This window comes from Delphinus delphis, chromosome 9 (genome assembly GCF_949987515.2).
Source record: "Delphinus delphis chromosome 9, mDelDel1.2, whole genome shotgun sequence".
Lineage (NCBI taxonomy): Eukaryota > Metazoa > Chordata > Mammalia > Artiodactyla > Delphinidae > Delphinus > Delphinus delphis.
In genome coordinates, this window is record NC_082691.1 from 43,036,290 (window position 1) to 43,061,050 (window position 24,761).

General features: G+C 35.7%; 1 protein-coding gene across 1 annotated transcript in view; it reads left to right on the forward strand.

Moving 5' to 3' along the window:
- Positions 1–24,761, forward strand: part of THSD7A (thrombospondin type 1 domain containing 7A) — a 455,382-nt gene that overhangs the window by 328,006 nt on the left and 102,615 nt on the right. Inside the window, exon 7 of the mRNA XM_060020445.1 lies at positions 23,982–24,176. Coding sequence (XP_059876428.1) covers positions 23,982–24,176 — 195 coding nt within the window. The remainder of the gene's footprint in view (positions 1–23,981; positions 24,177–24,761) is intronic.

Genomic DNA, 24,761 nt, shown 5'->3' on the forward strand with positions numbered 1-24,761 from the left:
AAATATTAATTCTTCATCATTTCTACTTGAAGTTGAAAAGGCAAAAGGAATTAGACTCTCACATCAAATATTGGAAATGAATGTTTGGAATTAGTGACCATTTATTTGTAAGGCATTTTAGAGAGAAGAATTAGGACAACCGATGAAATGCACTACAAAATTTTGATTATTATTTCCTTTTATCAAAGTATTTTAATCTGATATTGAGGATACTCAGTTCTACTAAAGCAGAATTGAATTTTGTCATCCTCTGATATTTAATAAGTTGAAAACTCTTCCTAAGCATTGATACCCTATCAAATCCATTTATGTGCACACTGAATCGAAAGAGAATGTGATGGCCACAGTTTGACAGTCAGGAATTCCAAAACATACCTGCATCTCTGCAGTCTCTGCCTCGTACATACAATGAAGATAATAATGTACCTGAACAGTTATCCTTAAGGTAACTTTTTTCTGAGTGGAAGGTGATATTAAGTAATAAAGATTATCAACGGTGCATTATACTGCAACATGTGTTTACCAACAGGATAATCAGTGATTTCCATGCTATCTTTGAAACAATGCTGGATTGGGGATTGGCTTTGTTTGAATTGCTTTCTCAGGAACTACTTCATTTCTATAGTGTCCTGAAGAAATGGAATGGGGTGAATTTCTGTCAGTACCATTTATTGGAAGATGTACCAAAACATCTTGCTTATGTCAGCAGATATATGTCCATTAAAATTACCTATTGATTTATGTTGGATAGTTTGATTTCTGGATTCATGGCATCTATGTGGTCTTCTGTAATGAATTCTCACAATTATTTAGCCTCAGTTCCTTTGCTGACATATATTCAGTTTTTGTTATCAGGCCTATAACCTCTTGTCTTTCCTACTCCTAAGTTGTGGACTTTGGTCCTACTCTTGGTTGGCTGAATTTCTTCATTGTTTCTTTTGTTTTGTTTCAAGAAAATGCATTGTATGTTTTTAATCCCATGCATCCTTGAGTGAGATTTACTGCTTTTGCATTTGATTCATACAGTTTCCTCACATGTAAAAGCAAGATATTTTCTGCTTTTGAAGATTATTGTAAGCAGTTTATATAGCACAGGTGTCTGACCCTTGGGAGAAGTGTAATTTGTGTTTGTTGGTGCATCAGGTAATTGAGCAAAGTGTTGTGAAATAGTATCTGTAATCTCTGTAATGGCCTCATACGTAAGAAAATAACAACTGTTTCATCCCTAAATCCTAGCTTCATATGATCATTGAATGAATAGTAGAAACCCAGCTATATCATTAACCTGTGGTGTGACCTTGGGCAAGTCTTTCCTTTTCTGTGGGCCCCCAATCCTTAAGCTGAATCACTCCCATATCTTTTCTTTCCACACTTTTCTGATTCTGTGTGCACAGCAGTCTTTTACTGGAGAATCATGAGGTTAATCGCATATTATTCAACTTGCATGCCTTAGTTTCCTTCTCTATAATATGGGTATAATAACCATGTGTACCTCATAAGATAGTTGGAGAATTACATTAGCTAAAACCTGTAAAACACTTCGTGTCTAACACATAGCAATGCTTATAAATGTCAACAGTTATCAGTTCCAGATTGTGATTGTATGTTCATGTCCTTTAGAGTGGAAATAGAAGCATAGTGTTCACATATGATCATAGTATTTACTTATACTTCTGACTCATTATAAAATTTATCACTTGAAAAATTTATGATCTTAGAATATTACTAACAAGATTTTCCTATTTGGGTATCTACTGTTATTCTTAGCATTGACTTTCCAGTAACTTAACTTGTCTAAAAATCTTAACTCCCCAAATCCCCTCTTATTTTGATTCTGTGTATTTCATCTCATCCATTCCCCCCCACCCCGGCTTTGCAAGTCCATCCAAACCCAAGCAGAGTAGCTTACTGTTCCTACCCCCAGGGTAAAGATTTCAAAAGTCTTAGCACATTAGCTATGGAACTCATTCTGCCTGCATCTTCTCTCCTTGTTTGATCAAATAGGCAGCCTTTATTCCATCTTTCAGATGTACACATAAGCCAAGCACTTTTTAAGATTTCTCTAGTTCAGTAGTGGTTTTGATTTTTTTAATGCCTTCTGGAGAACATTGTCTTGGCACACAATGCTAGAAGATACAGTTTTACAATAGAAAGTAGTTAACGTTGATTTTATTTTATCTTCATTGATACTGTTCAGCAGCTACTTAAAGAATTGGGGAATAAAAGCGCTGCCAGTTTGCAAGTGAATGTGATCATGGTTTCCTTAGTATTCAGGCTGATTTTTAGTAAAAGAGTTCAAGTGTAACTGTTGTTTATGTCTCTTCTTTCTTTATTTGTTTACTCAGTTATTACTTTGAACATTTATCCTCATAAGCATGTAGGGCCAATGCTCCCTAAAGCTTACTTACCTAGTTACTGCATATGTTCTGAACTTCAGATTATGAAAGTACAATGTAAAATAGTATATATTTACATGCAGCGTATTAAAAATAAATCAAAAGATGAGATTATAAATCAGATAAAATTTTACCTGAAAAAGCATTGCTTTGTAACCCAGTTATTTTAGTTGTTTTGCTTTGTTTTGCTTTTATAACTCTCCTCCTGAATGCTCTATTTCTGGCATTTTGTCAAGCTCCAAGCTTGAAAAAAGAAATGCATCAAAGGTCAAGTTGCTTATAAAAGCATTACTGAAATGTCAGAAACAATTACACTGAATAGAAGAATAAATCTCCAAAGATATTAAGCATCCATTTATTAAAAGTTGTGACTTTACTGTGATTCCATTTCTCAAGGTTATACTGTTGATTATTTCCAGGTTGTAATATGCTACATAGAATTGGTCTAATTTAAGGGTAGATTATACTCTGAAAGAAAAAGAAAAGTGTATTTTGAAAAAATGCACTAGTATATAGATTTGGGTAAAATATAAACTCATATTTATTACCAGTTTTTAATCAAGTGTCTACAAAATGCTTATGCCTGGAATTTAGCATGTTATGATAGAGAGAACATGAGCTTTGGAGTCTAGGAATGTGGGCTTGAAATCCTGCCTCTGCACTAAGTAGCTGATGACTTGGGGCAAAGGAAAAAAAAAAAAACTGTTTGATTCTCTATTTCAAATGTTGTAAAATGTGACTAAGAAAAATATTTACCTATTGAATTGCCATGATGATCATTTGCTGGGCACATAGTAGGTACTCAAAAGTGTTATTTCCTTTCCCTTCATTCAGGATATAATAATCAGTGCGAAGCTATTATAGGTTTTTAAGCAGAAAAGAAACATGAGAGATCACTTACCTTGAATTGCTGTGGTAGGTAGATTTAGATCGGAGAGACGTGTAAGATTCTTGAGCTCAACTGCGTGATTTTTTTTTGTTTTACTTTGTTTTCCTTTGAAATTATAATGGGAACTCTGGGAATTAAGAGAACAGGACTTATAAATAAATTGTTGATTACACTCAGGGTGTTATTTGTAATATTTAACAAAATATTCACTGATCAAGACACAAACACTGACCAATCTGAAAAGATGCCTTAATCTATTGGTCTGTTTTTAAAAATCAGTGTGCTTTTTTCTGTATAAGCCAGCACACACCAACTGAATATTAGCACCGTATTTACCTGAGAAAATTGTATAATATCTTTAGCCTAATCTAGTTACATTTCAGTTTTATAAAATATTTACTCTTTCCTGTAAGAGCAAAGTTCCCACTAATGTATACCTATACTTGCTTTTAGATTCGGTGTCAAATTATATTATGTATGTATTGATATAAATGTGTATGTTCCTTCAGAGCAGCAACTGTATTTTATTGATTTATGATTAAATAGCCCACCTAGCACTCATCAAAGTACCTTATAAACAAAATGTTATTACCCCCAAATGTCTTCATTAGGAAATGACTACTATAAAACTTCATTACTTAGTCTCTTTATAGAAGATGAAGTAAAAAAGAGCCCACTCTGATTTAGTTATGTCTCCTTAAAATACCTAAATTATTGCTTCAACTCTGGGCTTGAGATGAACAACAACAAAAGAGTTATTTGAGGTAAATTAAGATGATGCAGTGGGACAATGTTATTTACTTTTAATTAAATAAGTATATATAATTTCTAGTCCCAAATATGACTGAGAATTTACTTGAACTGTCAATCCTTCCTTCCTTCCTTCCTCCCTCAGAAATGAGTAGACAGAATAGCTCCCAAACACTGATGCATCAGAATCATTTAGGGATCTTTTTCTCCCCTAGCTGTATTGAAATGTAATTGACACATAACATTGTGTAACTTTGAGGTGTACAAGGTGTTTATTTGATACACATATATTGCAGTATGATTACCATCTTAGTGTTAGCATCATGCTAAGTGAACTGTCAGAGAAATACACATACTATATATGATCTCACTTATATGTGGAATCTGAAAAAGCTGTGATTTCCAGGGACTGGTAGTGGGGGTGTAATGAGGAGGTGTTGGACAAAAAGCACAAACTTCCAGTTAGAAGATGCGTAAGTTCTGTGGATCTAATACACAACATTGTGATTATAGATAACAGCACTGTGCTATATATGTGAAAACTGCTAAGAGAGTAGATCCTGAATGTTCTCACCACAAAACAGAAATGGTAATGATGTGATGTGATGGAGGTGTCAGGGATCTTTTTAAAATAAATATTTCTAAGATCTTGCTTTGTAGATCCAATTGAGTAATCTTCTAATGGGACCTGAAAGTAGGACTATTTAGAACCACCACCACTCCCCACCTTCTGCCAGGTTTGGAAAACAGTGAACTAGGGTAATTTTTCTATCTTTTCCCAGATCTTTGTTCTCATTGACCTTTAATTTTCACTTATGTTGACTGGTTCCTGAGTTCCATTTTGGCCCATCACCGTCTAATCAACTCCTTCTTTATCAGTGCAGATATTAATGTTTTCTAGAACTCTCAGGTTTACTTTCTGGAAATATTCATTAATCATGGTTTGGCTTTGTTTGATCTTAACAGAGACTTTCTATTTCAGTTGCTGAGCGTATGATGCTCTTTCTCTATCAGCTGTAGCTATCCTTTTTTTTTTATTACAAACTCTTGCAATTGTTATTAAGTCTGAGATGGTCCTGAACAACTTTTTATAAATGTTAACTCTTGATGAAATGGGCTGGTATTTCCTAACACATTTGTGATTTTTAGTATGGAAGTGAACAGCTTCTGGACCAATTAATAGAATAACATTTCTCCCATCAGTGAAACTTTATTTTCCCTAGGACTCTTTTCCTGTGATTTGCTAGCAGACATTGCACTACAGTGATGCAAATTAAAGGGACAGACTGCAACTTAGCTCTCAGCGTACAGTCTTCATGGTCCAAACTTTCTGTGTTTCTACATGAGGGTCATCAGAGGACAAAATGGAAGATCTTGGAAAAGAGTAATTGTCATGATTAATTATTTGGATTAGTTTCTGCTTCAGAGCCTTCCATGTAGAAAGTCTCCTTTATTTTACTGTTCTCTCTTCCTCATTTCTAATCACTTAACTTTCATTCCCTCAAAACTCTGTTCAAATTCCACTGCCTTCAAAATGTCTCCCTTAAAAAAATGTGTCATCTCTAATCACCTAATCATCTAATGCACAGTCTCTATCAGTGAGCCAAATTTTACACTGTTTATTAATGAATGTTTTATGTGATAAATATAATATCTCTAAGTCATTTGGTCTTCTTAATCCTGGCAAGATTCCAAAGTCAAATATAGGTCTACTTAAATTTTTTTTTGTAATTTTCCCATTACTCCATAGACTTGTTTCTACATTGTGATCTTGTAAGAGCTATCTGTAGAATAACTATACTTTCTTTCTATTTTTCTGAATATGAAAGAGATCCCAAAATGCAGGAGTGCAGAAAGAGAGATGGTAAAAATTGCTTTAAACAAGAAGATTTACAAATTGATGTTGGTTTTTAACCTAATCCTAAATGGTTGATAAAGGCTTGGAGTCATCCTTTTCCAAGCAATGTGGTCCCCTGAGCCTAATCTTGTTGCAACTATACCCAGAGCAGGGGAAATGGATTTGCTAGACAAGGTGTGTCTAGTGGGGACAGATGGTTGAATGTCTTAAAACACAACAGACATGTATGAATGCTTGATCTGGAGAACTACAGGGAGTCCTTAGAGGGTGTAATGCAGTAACAGCAGTGTGGCTGGCAGACTATTTGATTGGTAATTTGCAGGACAGATTGGAAATGTGAGACTCACTCAGAGAAAGAATGTGAGGTAACCAAGACCAGAAAGAAGGGAAAAAAAGGAATAAAACAAAAGGAAAAACCACTTCCAGGGCCCTCATCCACAAAGATCCTTACAAGGTTGCAAGAGGAGCTGACTGGGATACAGCCTGTAAGATGCCTTAATGGGATAGAGAGTGAGGCTGGAGAGATCAACACAAGAGTTGTATTTCATCATAGATGAATACATGAAACATAAGCTTTTAAAGTTAAAATAATTAAACAGTAGATTAAAATAAATATGACTATTTTGTTGATTGTATTGATAACTTCAAAATGTTCCTGAGATATAACTTTTTTCCATTTTGTAACATAATTTCTCTCATTTAGTACTGTACTACAGTTCAGTGTAACTGCATCACAACACTTCCAAAAGAACCTTTTTTTCTTCTTATCCAGAAGATGCCTGAGAGGCTTGATGACTGAAAGTAGTTGTGTACAGCTATTTAACTTATAGTTTTTAAAAGTTGGTGTCAATTAGGAACAAAAACCACATTCACAGAAAGGTAGACAAGATGAAAAGGTAGAGGGCTATGTACCAGATGAAGGAACAAGGTAAAACCCCAGAAAAAACAACTAATTGAAATGGAGATGGAAAACCTTCCAGAAAAACAATTCAGAATAATGATAGTGAAGATGATCCGGGACCTCGAGAAAAGAATGGATTCAAAGATCAAGAAGATACAAGAAATGTTTAACAAAGATCTAGAAGAATTATAGAACAAACAGAGATGAGCAATACAATAACGGAAATGAACAATACACTAGAAGGAATCAATAGCAGAATAATTGTGGCAGAAAAATGTATAAGTGACTTAGAAGAGAGAATGGTGGAATTCACTGCCCAGAACAGAATAAAGAAAAAAGAATGAAAAGAAATGAAGACAGCCTAAGAGACCTCTGGGACAACATTAAACGCAACAACATCCACATTATAGGGGTCCCAGAAGAAGAGGAGAGAGAGAAAGGCCCTGAGAAAATATTTGAAGAGATTATACTCGAAAACTTCCCTAACATGGGAAAGGAAATAGCCACCCAAGTCCAGGAAGTGCAGAGAGTCCCATACAGGATAAACCCAAGGAGAAACACACCGAGACACATAGTAATCAAATTGGCAAAAATTAAAGACAAAGAAAAATTACTGAAAGCAGCAAGGGAAAAAAGACAAATAACATATAAGGGAACTCCCATAAGGTTAACAGCTGATTTCTCAGCAGAAACTCTACAAGCCAGAAGGGAGTGGCATGATATACTTAAAGTGATGAAAGGGAAGAACCTACAACCAAGATTACTCTACCCAGCAAGGATCTCATTCAGATTCGATGGGGAAATCAAAAGCTTTACAGACAAACAAAAGCTAAGAGAATTCAGCACCACCAAACCAGCTCTACAGTAAATGCTAAAGGAACTTCTCTAAGAGGGAATCACAAGAGAAGAAAAGGACCTACAAAAACAAACCCAAAACAATTAAGAAAATTCTAATAGGAACATACATATCAATAATTACCTTAAACGTGAATGGATTAAATGCTCCAACCAAAAGACACAGGCTTGCTGAATGGATACAAAAACAAGACACATTTTTACGCTGTCTACTAGAGACCCACTTGAGACCTAGGGACACACGCAAACTGAAAGTGAGGGGATGAAAAAAGATATTCCATGCAAATAGAAATCAGAAGAAAGCTGGAGTAGCAATATCAGATAAAGTAGACTTTAAAATAAAGAATGTTACAAGAGACAAGGAAGGACACTACATAATGATCAAGGGATCAATCCAAGAAGATAAAACAATTATAATTTTATATGCACCCAACATAGGAACACCTCAATATATAAGGCAACTGCTAACAGCTATAAAAGAGGACATCGACAGTAACACAGTAATAGTGGGGAACATTAACACCTCACACCAATGAACAGATCATCCAAACAGAAAATTAATAAGGAAACACAAGCTTTAAATGACACAGTAGACCAAACAGATTTCATTGATATTTATAGGACATTCCATCCAAAAACAGCAGATCACACATTCTTCTCAAGTGCACATGGAACATTCTCCAGGATAGATCATATCTTAGGTCACAGATCAAGCCTCAGTAAATTTAAGAAAATTGAAATCATATCAAGCATCTTTCCTGACCACAATGCTATGAGATTAGAAATCACTTACAGGGAAAAAAATGTAAAAAACACAAACACATGGAGGCTAAACAATACGTTACTAAATAACCAAGAGATCACTGAAGAAACCAAAGAGGAAATCAAAAAGTACCTAGAGACAAATGACAATGAAAACACGACAATCCAAAACCTATGGGATGCAGCAAAAGCAGTTCTAAGAGGGAAATTTATAGCTATACAAGACTACCTCAAGAAACAAGAAAAATCTCAAATAAACAATCTAACCTCACACCTAAAGAAACTAGAGAAAGAAGAACAAACAAAACCCCTATATTACCAGAAGGAAAGCAATCATAAAGATCAGAGGAGAAGTAAATGAAATAGAAACAGAGAAAACAATAGCAAAGATTAATAAAACTAAAAGCTGGTTCTTTAAGAAGAGAAACAAAATTGATAAACCATTAGCCAGACTCATCAAGAAAAACAGGGAGAGGATTCAAATCAATAAAATTAGAAATGGAAAGGAGAAGTTACAAAAGACACCACAGAAATACAAAGCATCCTGAGAGACTACTACAAGCAACTCTATGCCAATAAAATGGACAACCTGGAAGAAGTGGACATATTCTTAGAAAGGTATAACCTTCCAAGACTGAACCAGGAAGAAATAGAACATATGAACAGACCAATCACAAGTAATGAAATTGAAACTGTGATTTAAAATCTTCCAACAAAAAAAAGTCCAGGACCAGATGGCTTCACAGGTGAATTCTATCAAACTTTAGAGAGGAGCTTATCAAACTCTTCCCAAAAATTGCAGAGGAAGGAACACTCCCAAACTCATTCTATGAGGCCACCATCACCCTGATATCAAAATCAGACAAAGATACTACAAAGAAAGAAAACTACAGGCCAGTATCACTGATGACCATAAATGCAAAAATTCTCAACAAAATACTAGCACACAGAATCCAACAACACATGAAAAGGATCATACACCATGATCAAGTGGCATTTATCCCAGGGATGCAAGAATTCTTCAGTATACACAAATCAATAAATGTGATACACCATATTAACAAATTGAAGAATAGAACCATAAGATCATCTCAGTAGATGCAGATAAAGCTTTTGACAAAATTCAACACCCATTTATGATAAAAACTCTCCAGAAAGTGGGCAGAGAGGGAACCTACCTCAACACAATAAAGGCCATATATGACTAACCCACAGCAAACATCATTCTCAATGGTGAAAAACTGAGAGTGTTTCCTCTAAGATCAGGAACAAGACAAGGATGTCCACTCTTGCCACTACTATTCAACATAGTTTTGGAAGTCCTAGCCATGGCAATCAGAAAAAAAAAAAATTAAAAGGAATACAAATTGGAAAAGAAGAAGTAAACTGTCACTGTTTGCAGATGACATGATACTATACGTAGAGAATGCTAAAGATGCCACCAGAAAACTACTAGAGCTAATCAATGAATTTGGTAAAGTTGCAGGGTACAAAATTAATGCACAGAAATCTCTTGCATTCCTATACACTAATGATGAAAAATCTGAAAGAGAAATTAAGGAAATACTCCCATTTACCATTGCAACAAAAAGAATAAAATACCTAGGAATAAACCTACCTAGGGAGACAAAAGACCTGTATGCAGAAAACTATAAGACACTGATAAAAGAAATTAAAGATGATACAGATGGAAAGATATACCATGTTCTTGCATTGGAAGAATCAATATTGTGAAAATGACTATACTACCCAAAGCAATCTACAGATTCAATGCTATCCCTATCAAATTACCAATGGCATTTTTTGCAGAACTAGAACAAAAAATCTTAAAATTTGTATGGAGACACAAAAGACCCTGAATAGCCAAAGCAGTCTTGAGGGAAAAAAGCAGAGCTGGAGGAATCAGTCTCCCTGACTTCAGACTATACTACAAAGCTACAGTAATCAAGACAGTGTGGTACTGGCACAAAAACAAATATAGATCAATGGAACAAGATAGAAAGCTCAGAGATAAACCCATGCACCTGTGGTCAACTAATCTATGACAAAGGAGACAAGGATATACAATGGAGAGAAAACAGTCTCTTCATTAAGTGGTGCTGGGAAAACTGGACAGCTACATGTAAAGGAATGAATTTAGAACACTCCCTAACACCGTACACAAAAATAAACTCAAAATGGATTAGATACCTAGATGTAAGACTGGACACTATAAAACTCTTAGAGGAAAACATAGGAAGAACACTCTTTGACATAAATCATAGTAGGATCCTTTTTGATCCACCTCCTAGAGTAATGGAAATAAAAACAAAAAGAAACAAATGGGACCTAATGAAACTTAAAAGCTTTTGCAAAGCAAAGGAAACTACAAACAAGACAAAAAGACAACCCTCAGAATGGGAGAAAATATTTGCAAATGAATCAATGGACAAATTATTAATCTCCAAAATATATAAACAGCTCATGCAGCTCAATGTTAAAAAAACAAACAACCCAATCCAAAAATGGGCCAAAGACCTAAATAGACATTTCTCCAGAGAGGACATACAGATGGCCAAGGAGCACATGAAAAGGTGGTCAACATCACTAATTATTAGGGAAATGCAAATCATAACTACAATGAGGTATCACTTCACACCAGTTAGAATGGGCATTATCAGAAAATCTGCAAACAATAAATGCTGGAGAGGGTGTGGAGAAAAGAGAACCCTCTTGCACTGTTGGTGGCAATGTAAATTGATACAGCCACTATGGAGAACAGTGTGGAGGTTCCTCAAAAAAGTAAAAATAGAACTACCATATGATCCAGCAATCCCACTACTGGACATATACCCTGTGAAAAGCATAATCCAAATATACACATGCACCCCAATGTTCACTGCAGCACTATTTACAATAGCCAGGTCATGGAAGCAAACTAAATGCCCATCGACAGATGAATGGATAAAGAAGATGTGGTACATATATACAATGGAATATTACTCAACCATAAAAAAAGGAACGAAATTGGGTCATTTGTAGAGACATGGATGAATCTAGAGACTGTCATACAGAGTGAAATAAGGCAGAAAGAGAAAAACAGATATATTAACGAATATATGTGGAACCTAGAAAAATGATACAAATGAGCTGGTTTGCAGGGCAGAAATTGAGACACAGATGTAGAGAACAAACGTATGGACACCAAGGCGGTAAGCGGCGGCAGGTGGGGGTGGTGGTGTGATGAATTGGGCGATTGAGATTGACATGTATACACTGATGTGTATAAAATGGATAACTAATAAGAACCTGCTGTGTAAAAAAATAAATAAAACAAAATTTAAAAATAAATAAAAGTGAATATAAGGGCATTTACTCATATGCAGAATCATCAAAATGACATAATTCACATTTTATAACTCATACATGCGTATATATTTTATTCTTACCAACATTGCAGAAATGCTCCATAAAACTAATTTAACTTTTTTTTTTCACTTTATATGCATACATTCTACCAATACTCTATCTTCAAGTTACTGATGAGTAAGGAAAGACTGAAGAAAAAGGAACATAGATTGCTCTGACTTTCTAAGTCATTTTCAGCATTAGTGGTTGGCTAAATCAGGCAAGTAGCAGGAGTAAGAAAGGATCTGATAGGATTCCCAGGTCATTTGTGTTTCTTGGAATGTAACTGCCTTCTTTGTGAGTTCAATTCTTTCTGATCAAGTTCTGGTTAAGTTGGAAAGTGTGGCCCTTCAAGGACTCTGCTTACCTAGTCATAAGTGTAACATGATAGTACTCACTGTGAGTCTCACTGAATTCTCAAGCTTCATGGGTCTGCCAGAATTCTATTGTCATGGGGCATTACCACACTATGGAAATGGAAAAGCAAGACTAGGAGGGCACACAGATTGTGCATATCCAATCTGCTCACATACAGGCTCTTCTGTTACATCAGACATAACTTGCAAATCACAAGTTCAATGACAGAATTATTAAGAATTTCAAGATGGTAAAAAAAAAAAAAGGTCGGTGGCAATTATTTACTGCATAGAGCAGTAAAGGAACATTATAGGATGCCACGTATCTCGGTACTTCTGCTTATTACTGTGAGCTAAATATTCTCTAGTATAACTCTTAAATTTAACTTTTAGATTGAGACCCAAAATATATTTACAACACAACTCTAAATAATTTTCAGAATATGAACTGTAAAATTTGATAGTCATAATTACATAAATTGGCTTTTCCAAGGATTTCCCACACTTTAACAAAAAGAAAAACCCAAAATTACTGAATATGAAGGTTATGCTGTGAGTTTAGTGCAATGGTATTTGCTAATATCTTTCTACAAGCCCTCTTATAAGCAGAACTAAGGAAAAAATTATTAATCACATTAACTCAACTTGATTGAAACACAGTGGTGTTTAGAATGGAGCAGATCCTTCCACAGTGGTATGGGAGAGATGTTCAACTCCTCCACTGACAGAAGGAGATTAAAGTAGGCATGGCACTGTTATAATATGTAACCTTTTTAAACTATGTGCCAGACATTGAGCTAGGGACCTCATTAAATCATTTTTCTTATTTAATATGCACAACAGTACCATAAATAAATATTACTATTATTTAGCTTCCATTTTGCAGGTTAGGAAACTGAATCTCACAGTGGCTAAATAATTTGCTCAAGAACACATAGTTGGTAAGTGGTAGAGCCAGTATTGGAACCAGGACAGTTTAACTTCTAGTTAACTAAAACAGTACATTTGGAAGAGATGAAATTAACAGTGTAGATAATTTCAAACTCAAAAACAATTAAGAAGAATGAAGTCAGAAGAAAGAACTAATCAAGAATGAAAATATGAAATAAAAAAATCTGTGGAACTAAGAATGAATAAAGCTTTTTTTAATCTTAAATAATGCCAGAGGTAAAATTATTGTTTGATTTTTCTAGAGTTTCCAGAGTGCTTTTATAAAGATGAGTCATTCACCTTTTAGTCGTTGAAATTAAACAAAGCAGGGTAATCTTGGGTTCAGGCAGATGAACAAAATGATAATAGGAAAAGGCATAAAAATGAAATATTAATTTCAGTTAAGAAAACACATCTCACACCTATATTGCAAAACACATGTACTTTCAGTCTTACCACTATCATATTGTACACATAGAGGACATGCATTTAAAAATGTGCCATGGACTTCCCTGGTGGTGCAGTGGTTAAGAATCCCCCTGCCAATGCAGGGGACACGGGTTCGAGCCCTGGCCCCGGAAGATCCCACATGCCGTAGAGCAACTAAGCCCGTGCGCCACAACTACTGAGCCTGTGCTCTACAGCCCGTGAGCCACAACTACTGAAGCCCGTGCACAAGAGAACAAGAGAAGCCACCACTTGTTCATCCGCAACAAGAGAAGCCACCACAATAAGAAGCCCACGCACTGCAATGAAGAGTAGCCCCCCCGGGCTTCCCTGGTGGCGCAGTGGTTGACAGTCCGCCTGCCGATGCAGGGGACACGGGTTCGTGCCCTGGTCTGGGAGGATCCCACATACTGCGAAGCGGCTAGGCCCGTGAGCCATGGCCGCTGAGCCTGTGCGTCCAGAGCCTCTGCTCCGCAATGGGAGAGGCCACAACAGTGAGAGGCCCACGTACCGCAAAAAAAAAAAAAAAAAACAACAGTGTAGCCCCCACTCGCTGCAACTAGAGAAACCCTGAGTGCAGCAACAAAGACCTAACGCAGCCATAAATAAATTTAATTAATTAATTAAAATAACAATGTGCCATGATAGTTGATGTTAAACAGAGGCAGAAGTCATGGGGCTGATGTCAATCTTTACAGTTTACCCTTTTTTTTCTGCCTAACCACAAGTGAAATCCTTAACTAGAGTTATTAGGAGAGGAAGTCATTAATGTAGTAATAACAAGTTGTTCGCCTAATGCTCTGTTCACTAAGTGGGCAGTTTATACCATAAGTGCCTTAATTGAAGGATTTAGCACAAAATTTTCATCATTTCTTTATAACAAGTCATTGTATTTACTAGGCTTTGTTAGAATGGGTTTCATCTCAAAAATGAAGTTAAAGCTTGTATTACTTTTTAAATTTAATTTTTATTTTATATTGGAGTATAGTTGATTTACACAGTTGTGTTAGTTTCAGGTGTACAGCAAATTGATTCAGTTATACATATACATGTATCCATTCTTTTTCAGAATATTTTCCCATATAGGTTATTACAGAATATTGAGTAGAGTTCCCTGTGCTATACAGTAGGTCTTCGTTAATTATCTATTTTATATATAGTAGTGTATATATGTTAATCCCAAACTCCTAATTTATCCCTCCCCCCCCACCTTTTCCCTTTGGTAACCATTGTTTTTGAAATCTGTGACTGTTTCTATTTTGTAAATAAGTTCATTTGTGTCAATTTTTAAGATTCCACATGTAAGTGATGTGATATGTGTCTTTCTCTGTCTGGCTTGCTTCATTTAGTATGGTAATCTCTAGGTCCATCCATGTTGCTGCAAATGTCATTATTTCATTCTTTTTTATTGCCGAGTAATATTCCATTGTATATATGTGCCACATCTTCTTTATCGTTTCCTCTGTTGAAGGACACTTAGGTTGCTTCCATGTCTTGGCTATTGTAAACAGTGCTGCAGTGAATACTGGGGTACATGTATCTTTCCAAATTATGGGTTTTTGAAATATGGGTTGAATATATGCCCAGGAGTAGGATTGCTGGATCATATGGTAGTTCTATTTTTAATTTTTAAGGAACTTCATACTGTTCTTTATAGTGGTTGTATCAGTATACATTCCCACCAACAGTGTAGAAGATTCCCTTTTCTCCACATCCTTTCCAGCATTTATTGTTTGTAGACTTTTTGATAATGTCCATTCTAATTGGTGTGAGGTGATACCTCATTGTTGGTTTGATTTGCATTTCTCTAATAATTAACAATATTGAGTCTCTTTTCATGTTCTTTTTGGCCATCTGTATGTCTTCTTTGGAGAAATGTCTATTTAAATCTTCTGCCCATTTTTGATTGCGTTGTTTGTTTTTTTGATATTGAGCTGCATGAGCTGTTTGTATATTTTGGAGATCAGTCCTCTGTCAGTTACATCATTTGCAAATATTTTCTCCCTTTCTGTGGGTTGTCTTTTCATTTTGTTTATGGTTTCCTTTGCTGTGCAAAGCTTTTAAGTTTCAGTAGGGACCATTTGTTTATTTTTGTTTTATTTTCATTACTTTAGGAGGTGGATCCAAAAAGATCTTGCTGCAGTTTATGTCAGAGAGTGTTCTATCTGTGTTTTCCTCTAAGAGTTTTATAGTATCCAGTCTTACATTTAAGTCTTTAATCCATTTTGAGTTTATTTTTTGTGTATGGTGTTAGAGAGTGTTTTAGTTTCATTCTTTTACATGTAGCAGTCCACTTTTCCCAGCACCACTTATTGATGAGACTGTGTTTTCTCCATTGTATATTCTTGCTTTCTTTGTCATAGATTAATTGACCATAGGTGCATGGGTTTATTTCTGGGCTTTCTGTCCTGTTCCATTGATCTATATCTTTGTCTTTGTGCCAGTACCATACTATTTTGATGACTGTAGCTTTGTAGTATAGTCTGAAGTCAGGGAGCCTGATTTCTTCAGTTCCGTTTTTCTTTCTTAGGATTGCTTTGGCTATTTGGGGTCTTTTGTGTTTCCATACAAACTTAAACATTTTTTGTTCTAGTTCTGTGGAAAATGCCATTGGTAATTTGATAGGGATTGCATTGAATCTGTAGATTGCTTTGGGTAGTATAGTCATTTTGACAGTATTGATGCTTCCAATCCAAGAGCATGGTATATCTTTCCATCTGTGTCATCTTCAATTTCTTTCATCAGCATCTTATAGTTTTCAGAGTACAGGTGCCTCCTTAGGTAGGTTTATTCCTAAGTATTTTATTCTTTTTGATTTGAAGTAAATGGGATTGTTTCCTTAATTTCTCTTTCTGATCTTTCATTGTTAGTGTATAGAAATGCTAGATATTTCTGTGTATTAATTTTGTGTCCTGCTACTTTACCAAATTCATTGATGAGCTCTAGTAGTTTTCTGGTTAAAGCTTGTATTATTGACTACATTAGGGCCTGGAGTTGGAAAGTGGCTGCTGACAAGGAAGGAAGGTAAGTTTTTATCTCAGGGTCGCCTGTTTCAATTTTGCCGAGATTGTGGAGAATGAAAACACAGACAGAGACTTGAGATAACAAAACAAAGAAAGGTGGCAAGGAAAAGAACAGAGTAGGGATATAAGAGATAAACTTACTGAGGATGGAAATAGTTTGAAGATGACGAGAAAGTAGGAAAATTCTGAAAAAAAATTATAATATGAAGACCCTAAATTGTTTAAAGATATTTAAAATCAATAGGTAAAAAATATTTATATTTTCTATAGAGATAAATAATATCTTTAATTTTTTTATGTATTCTCTTCCTCTCTATATATAAAGAGAAAGTGAAGCTAAAGATAACATTCATATTATAAATTGGATATAAACTGGTTGGTCAAAATAAAAACTGCACTGAAATTACACAAGTAAGGAGGACTTTAGACTGTTACACTGGAGAGAAACTAAAATCAACTCTGCAGAAACGAAAGATATTTTTTAAGCCCTGAGATGAGCTAGTGGAAAAACACTGGAAGATGTAAGAGAAGAGATTGATCAGTGGGATGTGTTGAACATACTGAGTTACTCCTGAGTTTGCAAATGTTTTCTCTGTGATTAGGCTAATTGGTGCCCAGTGAAAAAAATAGGTACCTACCATACTGGGAGATTAGGACATTGTCTTCTTTGATGTGTCCATGATAGAGATGGTTCCCAACTCTTGAGAAAGATATTTCCTGGTTTGTAAAATTGGCAAGAGGCTAGTAGAAGATTTACACAAATTTCAAAGGGTCAGAAAGAAAATTTACAGTTGCATTTTTCTAAAATAAATTTTCTAATAAAGGGAGGTCAGGGACCTAGAATCAGGAAGAAACCTGTCTATAGTTTAGTCAAACTGTGGGTAATGGTAAGGCCATCTTGGTCAGGTTCTTGTAAACCATCAATTGGAAATATATTGGGCTGGCCAAAAAGTTCCTTCGGGTTTCCATAACATTGTACAGAAATCCCGAATGAACTTTTTGGCCAACCCAACCCAATATAAACAGTGGCTTTTTCAGGAAAGCAACATATGTTCTGGATTTCCAATTCATTTTTTCCCCCTCATCCAGCAAATATTTACTGCAAAACTCTTAAGTTTTAACAATAACTGAACCAAGGACTCCAGATATAAAGATGTTGAATAAGACAATATCTCCAGTCAGAAGGTTCTCATAGGCTAATGGAGGTAGATAAAAAGTCTTAAAGAGTGTTATGTCTACAACACTGTGGAACACAGAGGGTAGAGCACAGCCCCATCTGGGCGGTTTGAGAAAGATAAGGTTCACAGAGGAAGGAAATCCAGTCCTAAAGGGTGACTTAGCAAGATGATGGGGCAATGAGGCATGGAGAACAGTGTACAGGAAATGATAGAGGAGTGAGAAAGCAGCATGTCAGTTCATGGAAAAGCAAATGGCTTTCAGTGGATAGAATTTAGGGAAAACATGAGGCAATTGTGGAGGATGAGAATGTTCTCTGCTCTAGTAAGAATTTGGCCTTCAGCTGATAGGTATCAAGGAGACTGTGATGCTCATATTTGCATTTTAAAAATACACCCTTGTGTTCAGGATGGGTGATTGGTTGCAGGGGAAATGGGACACAGCAGGAGGCCAGAGGAAAGTGTGAAATGGTGTGGAAGAGAACATGGGGTGAGGCAATACTTAGTACGTTGAATAAATCAGACTCACTACCTGGATGTGATTGGAGAGGGAGTGCAGGCATTAAAAATGATTTGGAAACTTCCCATTTAAGTTGAAGAGATGTGTAGCTTCTCTTCAAGATAGGGAATGAAGAAAGAGTTATAAGATTCAATTCATGAGTCTTTTACTTCAGTAAGCTGAGAGTGATTCTGGACTTACATGTCTTACAGTTGTTTTAAAGTTCAGATAAGGTGGTTATATGAAAATGTTTTCTAGGAGATCTAGGCAAATATGAACCTCCATTCTTTTCCCATCTCAATTGTTTATTGAATTTATATTGGTTATCAATATATAAGTAAGTATATGAATAATGACTTTCACTATCAAAAGTCAATATGAATTTTTAAGACAATTTCTGAAGAATACAAAAGACATTGTCAACTTAATAATAATTCTTAGGGTTACTGTAGAGTTTGTACAGGTCTGGCAAGAGGAATCTGATCCCAAGGTTAGAATACTAGAGACTTTCTAAATAGTATGCTTTTTTAAAAAAAATCTTGACTCTTTATCTGGTTTCTCTCTACTTTGATTTCTCCTTTCTGCTTACCCTCCTCTCAATTTCATTACACTGATGAGTTTTGATTTTGCAATGGCTTCTGGAGGTGCATTGCATATAGTGCTACTGAGACTGTTAAAAATTAACCATAGTATAACTGAATCACCTTGCTGTACAGCTGAAACTAACACAACATTGTTAATCAACTATACTCCAATATAAAATAAATTTTTTTTTAAAAGTCAACCATAGCAGTCTCCACATTTCTATGATTTAGAAAAATCAGGATGATGCCAGGGACATTTATGGAGTAGGACTAAACGTACATATACCTTACATTAAAATACAGTTCATTATATTTTTAATGTATCAATATTCTTAACTCTTAAACTATAAAAACCTTCATAAACCAAGGTTTATCTTTTATATTACATTTAAGCTTCACCACAATGAATGCAATAAACTTTCAGTATATACTTTTACCAAAAAAAGAAAATGTCTGTCCTCTGACCCCAGTTCTCATTTTGTTTTACTTCTCTGGAAATCTTCACGAATTGTTGGTGTATTACTTCAAGCTGATGTTTAATTCTCTTATCCTATAGTAGGAAACGCAATAGAATGAGAGGAGATATTTTAGAAGAGTTCATGAGAGTTTGGTGGTATCCCTAAAAATAGATTCAAAAAGGGGAAATTTGGGAGTTAAAGTGCCAAAATACATGTTTAAGTTGATTAAAATGATAAATTATTAAAAACATTCTTAAGATTATATTTATGGAGAAAAATGTTAAATGGGTGTCACCAACTTAAATATTTAAATATGTTTTTGAGTTCATAAAAATAAATAAACCCAAGCATTTTCATTTTATTTCTCAACCTCTTGTTAAAGTGTTTCACAAACAAGTTTGAATAAGATATGCTTCAGTTAAGGCTTCAAAGTAAGATGTAAATTGTAATATGTGGACAGTGATTCATTCATTTACTTCTGTGTTATATATTTCATGTAAAATATGCATTTTTTTAAGATTTGGTTAAAATGCCTAGAGCCTGATGTGGGGTCAGGGGTGAGCATGTTACGTAAAAGCAAAGCAGTCCTTCGAAACTTTTCATGTTGGAAATGCATGCCAAAAAATATAGTATATTTAATACACAAAGTCAAGCATGAGAAGGATTCTAAGTGTTGGCATCACATTCAGAATAGCAAGAAATTAACCTCAGAAAGATTAAAGAAAAAAATCTGCTGGTTCCTTGACTTCTTTGCAGACAAAGGCTCATCCATTCTTATCTCCTTTGGCATCTCAAGTTCTCCCTACCACCATAACAGTTAAAAAGGTAGACTGGAGAGTTGGTTAGAACTCAGTACAAATCTCTGCTTCTTTAGTCAAACTTCTGCTAATTTGAGACAGTAAAATTAAACTTATTGAGCTTGAATTTCCTTTAAAGTGAAAAATACATATTAATATCCATGTCAGAAATATGCTGTGAAAGATATAAACTTTCAGTTATAAAATAAATAAGTCATGAAGATGTAATGTATAGCATGGTGACTATAGTTAATAATACTATATTGCATATTTAAAAGTTGATAAGAGAATACATCTTAAAAATCTTCATCACAAGGAGAAATGGTAACTATGTACAGGGACAAATGTTAATTAGACTTATTGTGGTGATCATTTACAAATATTGAATCATTATGTTGTACACCTAAAACTAATGTTATATGTCAATTATACCTCAAAAAAAAGAAGGCTGTTGGCACAATTAGCTGAGATGATGTATATAATATTCATAGCATGGTGCCTGACCAAAGATGAGCAATCAGTAACTATTCATTAAATGAATGTTTTCACCCAGGTATAAAGAGAAGTATAAAGGGAAGTCCCACAGAGAAGTGAATGATGTTAGGTAGGAAATCCAGATGAATTCGTTTTATATAGCTGCCCTTTCAAGAGGCAATTCAGTTCTAATCAAACCACAAGAGAATAAAGGCAAAAAAATCTTAGAGCAATGCTTTTCAAATTTTACCTGTATACAGATCACCCAGGGATCTTTTTAAAATACAAGTTATGATTTATGGGTGGGATCTGAGAGACTGTATTTCTAGCAAACTCCAGATGATGCATGTGCTGCCTGTCCACTGAATACACGTTAGCAAAGTCCTAGACCACTTGAATGCATGGTATTTTAAGAAATACTGTACTTAAATCCATATTTGTCTAGTCCAACCTTCTGTTTCCGAGAACAACAGCTTAAACTTAATTCATTTATTCACATAGTAGATTATCTAGTGTCTACTAGGTGCCAGGCAGTGTTTTAGGTTCTAAGAATAAAATAATGAACAAGACACATAAGAAACATGCCCTTATTGAGCTTGTACTCTAGTAGTAGGATCAGATAATAAACATGTAAACAATTAATTAAAATAGTTTCTAGTGGTGGTTAAAACTATCACGAAAATAAAATGAATTTACTGTCAGATTGTGTATGGTCAGTTAAGGCTCCTCTAGCAAGGAGACAATTGAACTGAAACCTGAATGTTGAGAAGCAGTCTGCTGTGTGAAGATATGAAAGTTTCATGAAAAAGGAAGAGAGAATGCAAAGGCAACAGTGAGATTGGTCTGTAGGAGGAAAGGAAAAAAAGTCACTGTGTCTAGGGCATAATGCCATTATTTGGATACAAGACCCTGATGGGCAATCAGGAGCGATTAGAGGGGCAAACAGGGGCAAGGTCACACCTGACCAAGTTGTGGGACCGTGGGGGGGGGATGTGTGTAGAGGGGGGACTGCCAGGGAGGAAAGTGAAGTAAATGCTGAAACCTTGGAGGTTGGATCCAAAGTGGTTCTTAACAGCTCCACAGAGGGTTAAGGTGGACTCTAGAAGGAATTAGCTTACAGGAAAGTACACCTGATTAAGCAGAAAAAGGTAAGTGAAAAAGATCTAACATAAGGTGTGAGACACAGGTTGGGGGGAAAAAAAAAAGACCAACTCAAAAAGCAAGAAAGGTTAAAATTGTACATCCCTTAGGTTTACACTACAAGAAACAGGAATGTATTATTTATGTCATGCAAATTAATGTAATTGCACACAGGTAGCACACTCTCCTCTAATGTTGCAGGATGAGTTAAATTTTTCTGAATAGAAATGATTAAGTAACTATTATAGAAAACAGAAAACTATAATTCCTGGTTGACTATACGCCCCAAACTTGCCTTACTTTTCACAGAATATTGGAAATGAAAGTGAACGAGAGTAGATAGAACAATAAAAGATAGCAACAAAGGAAATAAGACATATGCAAGCCCCTCTTTGCACTAAGAAAAAAGTCTAGTACACACAAGAGTCATTATGTAAATTGTAGAATATTACATGTTTTGGAGTATAATGATTTTTATATTGTATCTACCATACAATCTATATCATACCATTTATTGGGATGTAAGCCAAACTCTAAAGCCAGTAAAAGCAGAATTAAAGGAGATCTTCTTACAGATCAGAGTAACTAAAGAAGAATGAATAATATAATGATGACCCAACAGTCATTTTAGTGAGTCTTACTTACTAGTGAGCAAGCCTAACAATTTAAAGGCTTGCAAACTAGTGGCTACTACACGCATTCCAATTGACTTCTGATTTTGCCTAATGATTTAAGGCCCTACAAACTAGTAGCGATTAATGTTAGAGCATTTCCAATTGACTTCTGATTTTCTGTCTTTGTTTTTCAAATACATGAATAAAGGACTGTCCATTCAAAAGATGCTCCTAACCCTCCATCAGTGACAAACAGCTTTGAGTTGTTGGCTTATAGCAATGAAGAAGGGCATGATTCGTCACCCTTTCTCATCTGAATGCCTAATGCCTCAAGTCACACATTTCTGACACACCCGTTCTGAATTATGGATATATTCTGTGGCAAAACAGCAGATTAATTTTGCCTGTTTGTATATTGTTTTACTCTGTTCCATTGACCTCATTAGCACCTGTACTTAACAGCTAAGCCACAGAGTTCAGACGTTTTCATACTGTATTGTGGTCATTTATTTGTAATTCTTCTAGTTTTCTTTGGCATTTATTAACAGCAACAATATTTTCTTCCTCACTGACCTTTTGTATATATCCTTTCATTTACTCAAACGCTAGATGAGTGCCGGTCTCTAGATCTCTGTGAGTAACAGAAAGAGTGGACTGAGATGAAGCTAGAAAAGAAAACAAGAGCCACATCATTTGAGGTCTCATAAACTTTTGAGAAATCTGGCCTTCATCTTAAGAGCAGTAGGAAAGTACTGAAGAGTTTTAAGCACTGGAGTGACACAGTCTTACTTCTGCCATTAGCTTACCTTGTTGTTTTTTGCCCCTTTCCCAATGGGATCACTGTAGCCAGTGGTTTTATACTACCATCCTATTATTTATGTTTCCTGGCTATTTCCAACTAACGGACTAGTTTTTTTTTGTTTTTGTTTTTTTTGTTTTTTTGTGGTACACGGGCCTCTCACTGTTGTGGCCTCTCCCGTTGTGGAGCACAGGCTCCAGACGCCCAGGCTCAGCGGCCATGGCTCACGGGCACAGCTGCTCCATGGCATGTGGGATCTTCCCGGACCGGGGCACGAACCCGTGTCCCCTGCATCGGCAGGCGGACTCTCAACCACTGCACCACCAGGGAAGCCCCGGACTAGTTTTTTAATGAAAGAAAAAGGTTGCCAACTGTACAATAGTAAATTCTCTGGGAGACACAAGAGAGTTTGCAAATAAGAGAATATGAGTTGGTTCAGGAAAACCAATGGTACATGCTATGGATGGACTCATTATTTGTGAATGATGGCTCATCTGCAATAATGAAATAAAGGGGGATGGACATATTTCTTTGATGCTCTTTATTGCAAAGATTAATAATATAAGTATAAAAATCACTTCCTGGGCAGGTATCACAGCATAAAATACTTGTAACAATGTGCTTGATCTACACACCCAAACACTGATAATAAAGAAGCCTCATTTAGGAATCAATTGATCGATCTATCTGTCTTATCTATGTGTCTATCTATTCATTCCTGGTAATTTTTTAACATCTGGCTATAGTATGCCGTGACTCTTTTGGTTTTGCTTTTAACCAAGAACAAGAGGGAAGTAACCTAGTTTATGTTGGTGCCCACCTGGTTTCAGTTGCTCATTTTACATTATTTAAAAATGATAGACTATTGGTGATGATGTCTTTCCCAGGAGAAGAAGTTGACAGACAGCTGTGCAGAGACGCCATCTTCCCCATCCCTGTTGCCTGCGATGCCCCGTGCCCCAAGGACTGTGTGCTCAGCACGTGGTCTGCATGGTCGTCCTGCTCCCACACCTGCTCGGGGAAAACCACAGAAGGGAAACAGATACGAGCACGGTCCATCCTGGCCTATGCAGGAGAGGAAGGTAAGGTCACCAGGTTCAGAAGGGACTTAGGTTTCTTCCAGAAGTTGGTGTGCATTTTCTTTGTGTAGCCTGGATACGATGGATGTTCTACAAAAATCAACTTCCAGAAATCCAGCAATCCAAGGAGATTTAATATCTGTTGACATATTGGGCAGCTTGCTCCTGTTCCCCCAAATTAACCTTTAAGATAGATCTTTAATAAAAAAGACTTTGGAAAGTGAACTCACTTTGCCTTTTCTCCCTCCTAATAATTCAAGTTCTTTCTACTTCAAAGTGTTAAACCTGTGAAAAAAATTTGAAAATGACTCTCCACATTGCAAATGTCAGGTTTCATTGTTTTTTCTCTATTTCAGTAGTCAGTTTTCCCCATGAAATCGTATTCTACCTTCTCATAAATAGTAAGCTTTATTTTAAATAATCACCAGCATGACTGTTGCTTGACTAAAAATTACATGGATTTTCTAGCATTCAGGTTCCTGAGCATAGGCTCTGAGATCCAGAATGTAGACTGTTCATTTTTAAAATACTTTGCTCCTAAATCATTTCACCCTATTGGGTGAATAAAGCACAGGTTTTTCATATATT